Source organism: Berghia stephanieae, chromosome 5 (genome assembly GCF_034508935.2).
Source record: "Berghia stephanieae isolate SIO BIC M18660-M18661 chromosome 5, UCSD_Bste_1.3, whole genome shotgun sequence".
In the NCBI taxonomy this organism is placed as follows: domain Eukaryota; kingdom Metazoa; phylum Mollusca; class Gastropoda; order Nudibranchia; family Aeolidiidae; genus Berghia; species Berghia stephanieae.
Genome location: NC_088364.1, coordinates 18117099 through 18120713, shown reverse-complemented (window position 1 = coordinate 18120713; position 3615 = coordinate 18117099). Strand labels below are relative to the sequence as shown.

At 37.3% G+C, this 3615-nt stretch overlaps 1 protein-coding gene across 2 annotated transcripts in view; it reads left to right on the top strand.

Moving 5' to 3' along the window:
• Nucleotides 1-324: 324 nt before the first annotated feature.
• Nucleotides 325-3615, top strand: part of LOC144972532 (tetraspanin-15-like) — a gene marked incomplete in the record, with an annotated part of 73276 nt that continues 69985 nt past the window's right edge. Inside the window, 1 exon segment of one of the 2 annotated variants that reach the window (XM_078913855.1) lies at nt 325-502. In XM_078913855.1, coding sequence (XP_078769981.1) covers nt 365-502 — 138 coding nt within the window. 2 annotated transcript variants of the gene reach the window in all.

The window sequence follows — 3615 nt, the reverse complement described above, 5'->3', positions numbered from 1 at the left end:
ACAAACACACTAAATAATATCTTCCGTAAAAGCAGAAAATAGGGTATAACAAAAGCACAATCAGCAACAAGAGCATTAAAGACAAACGTTTGAAGAAAAAGAAAGAATGGTTTTTAAAATCATATTATTTTCTATTCATATTACAATCTGGTGCTTATCTTCGTTCGGCCCGCGACAAAGAGGGTGAGTAAGCGGGGTGCGTGCTGTGTTTGGGGGTTGGTAGTCCGCAGTCCGCCCGTGCCGCCCGTTCAATGTGTACTGCCAAGTGCCGCTGCGCCGCCGTTCAAGATTTCAGGCATCAACTGAAAGGAAGGCCATTGTTGTGTTCATCATTGAGTTTTGTTGATTGTGTTTATGATTCATTATGGCAGGATTTGATGGAATGCAAAAAATGTTGCCCGAATCCCCACCAAGGCGAAAACATACTCTTCATCCCTTGTGTGCACTGAATGCTTTTAGCTGCAACAAGTTATTGCTGTTTATTTATGCACTCCTTTACTTGGTAAGTAAACAAAATTTCCTTTGGCTCAGCTTCACTGTCGCAGAGAACTGGCGAACTTGCTATGGTCTAGAATCTTGTATAGTATAGGCACCTAGAGAGATATCTATCTACATTTAGACAAATGCAAGGTCAATCCAGTAAAATTGCTTTGGCGTAAGATGCAAATGGAACCTGGATAACAAATCATATATAACAACTAACTTTAATTGAATTTGATTTGTTATCCAGGTTCCATTTTCATTTGCATCTTGAATCTTACTTTGGCTGTCATTATCCCCAGAGACCTGTCTGGGGATAACGAAAATTGGTTATCCCCAGACAGGTGTCTGGGGATAACCAAATTTCGTTATTCCCAGACTGATATTTGAAACTCCGCTCTTTTAAACAATTATCCACAGTCCAGAATATGGAATTGGAATGTTTCCAAATAAGGAAAGTTAATAAATTATCTATAAAAACATAAAATTAACCAACATTAAATCAGTTGTTACTACATATACACAATATGCGTCTTCGAAGTTGGTGTCATGGCCGAAGGGTTTAGTTGTCTGCCTTGGAAGTTTTACCCGAATCGACGTTGCGGGTTCGAATCCTGGTTCCGCCACTTTTTTTTTTTTTTTTTACATTCCGTCTTCTTTTTACAGAACGTTGCAGGGATAAATGTCCCATCCATCCCCCCCACCTCTTTTTTTTTTAACTCTCTCTCTCTCTCTCTCTCTTAGTTCCTTTCTAGTTTCTAGCAAATTGTCATATTCGTCCCCACTCCGATCTCAAAAATTGTCTAAAAAGAATAAATTATTAAAAAGCGAACAAACAGAAATATTCAGAGATTGACCAAATGGTCAGATAGAGGAGAAAATAACAAACAATAATTTTTAAAAAAATATAAACAATTTTAAGAAATTCATGCTCAGAAACAGAACAAAAGGTCAAACAAGAAGGAGAAAAGAATAGACTCGCACAAAAAAAGAAAAGAAAAGAAGACGGTATTTTAAAACCACTTCAAAGTCGACGCATATTGTGTATATGTAGTAACAACTGATTTAATGTTGGTTAATTTTATGTTTTTATAGATATTTTATTAACTCTCCTTATTTCTCTGCGCAATTTGGAGACATTCCATATGCTGGAATGTGGATAATTGTTTAAAGGAGCGGAGTTTCAAATATATGTCTGGGGATAATGAATTTTCATTATCCCCAGACAGGTGTCTGGGGATAATCACAGTGTCTTACTCAACTCTTACTACGCCAAATTTGGCACTGGGTTGACCTTGCATTTGTCTACTAAATGTAGATATATCTCTCACTCTCGGCGCCTACTGTCACTCTACCCTACTCATCATCACTCATCTCCTTCAGTTTGGGCTTGAGCGACGTGTGTGTAAGTGTAAGTGTAAAAGTAAAGGCTGTCATTATCCCCAGACACCTGTCTGGGGATAATGAAAATTCGTTATCCCCAGACACCTGTCTGGGGATAACCAAATTTCGTTATTCCCAGACAGATATTTGAAACTCCGCTCTTTTAAACAATTATCCACAGTCCAGAATATGGAATGTTTCTAAATGCAACATAGAAATAAGGAAAGTTAATAAAATATCTATAAATATAAAAACATAAAATTAACCAACATTAAATCAGTTTTTACTTACATATACACAATATGCGTCGACTCCGAAGTGGGTGTCACGGCCAAATGGTTTTGTCGTCTACCCTGGAAGTTTTACCAGAATCGATGTTGCGTGTTCAAATCCTGGTTCCGCCACTTTTTTTATTTATTTATTTATTTTTTTTTTTTTTTACAGTCCGTCTTCTTTTTACAGAACGTTGCAAGGGATAAATGTCCCATCCATCCTCCCCCCACCTCTTTTTTTTTTAACTCTCTCCCCTCTCTCTCTCTCTCTCTCTCTCTCTCTCTCTCTCTCTCTCTCTCTCTCTCTTAGTTCCTTTCTAGTTTCCAGCAAATTGTCATATTCGTCCCCACTCCGATCTCAAAAAGTGTCTAAAAAAGGATAAATAATTAAAAGCAAACAAACAGAAATATATTCAGAGAGCGACCAAATGGTCAGATAGAGGAGAAAAAAACAAACATTAATTAAAAAAAAATAAAAACAATTTTAAGAAATTCATGCTCAGAAACGGAACAAAAGGTCAAACAAAAAGGAGAAAAGAATAGACTCGTCCAAAAAAAAAAAAAAGGTGGGGGGAGGGTGGATGGGACATTTATCCCTTGCAATGTTCTGTAAAAAGAAGACGGAATTTAAAATTTTTTTTTAAAAAGTGGCGGAACCAGGATTCGAACCCACAACGTCGATTCTGGTAAAACTTCCAGGGCAGACGACTAAACCATTCGGCCATGACACCCACTTCGAAGTCAACGCATATTGTGTATATGTAGTAACAATTGATATAATGTTGGTTAATTTTTTGTTTTTATAGATATTTTATTAACTTTCCTTATTTCTATGTGCATTCGGAAACATTCCATATTCTGGAATGTGGATAATTGTTTAAAAGAACGGAGTTTCAAATATGTGTCTGGGGATAACGAATTTTCATTATCCCCAGACAGGTGTCGACAGACAACGCTGTAAATGGCCAGGTACTCATTTTACACCTGAGTATCGTGAGAGAATGTGAGTAAAGATTCTTTTCAAAGGACTCAACTATGCGCCGAGCGAGGCTCAAACCCAGGACCATGGATGCCAGTTTTCCGGTTCATGCCGGAATTCCGGTTTCGCGATATCTAGAAGTCAAATACCTCCGGTTTCAGTATTTTGAGTAAAATAACCTACTAATAGCATTGCTAAAAATTTGAAAATGTGATTCAGCCACCTTTTCAGTGTATGGAGGTATATTCTTGAAACCGGAACTCTCTTTGTAATAATTTAATAATGGTATAAAAACGATGATGAAATAGAATAAGACTAAAGTTTAGGCCGCATTTTCAGTAGGAACATTTTCAGGTTAGGCAAAATGTCGAGATTTTAGTTTCAGGTTTCAGCACTTCTTCCAGCTGGCACCCATGCCCAGGACCTTCCGATCCGAAAGCTAGTGTCATACCACAAGACCACATAGCCGCACAGAAGAAATAAAAGAATGAAATTATGTCA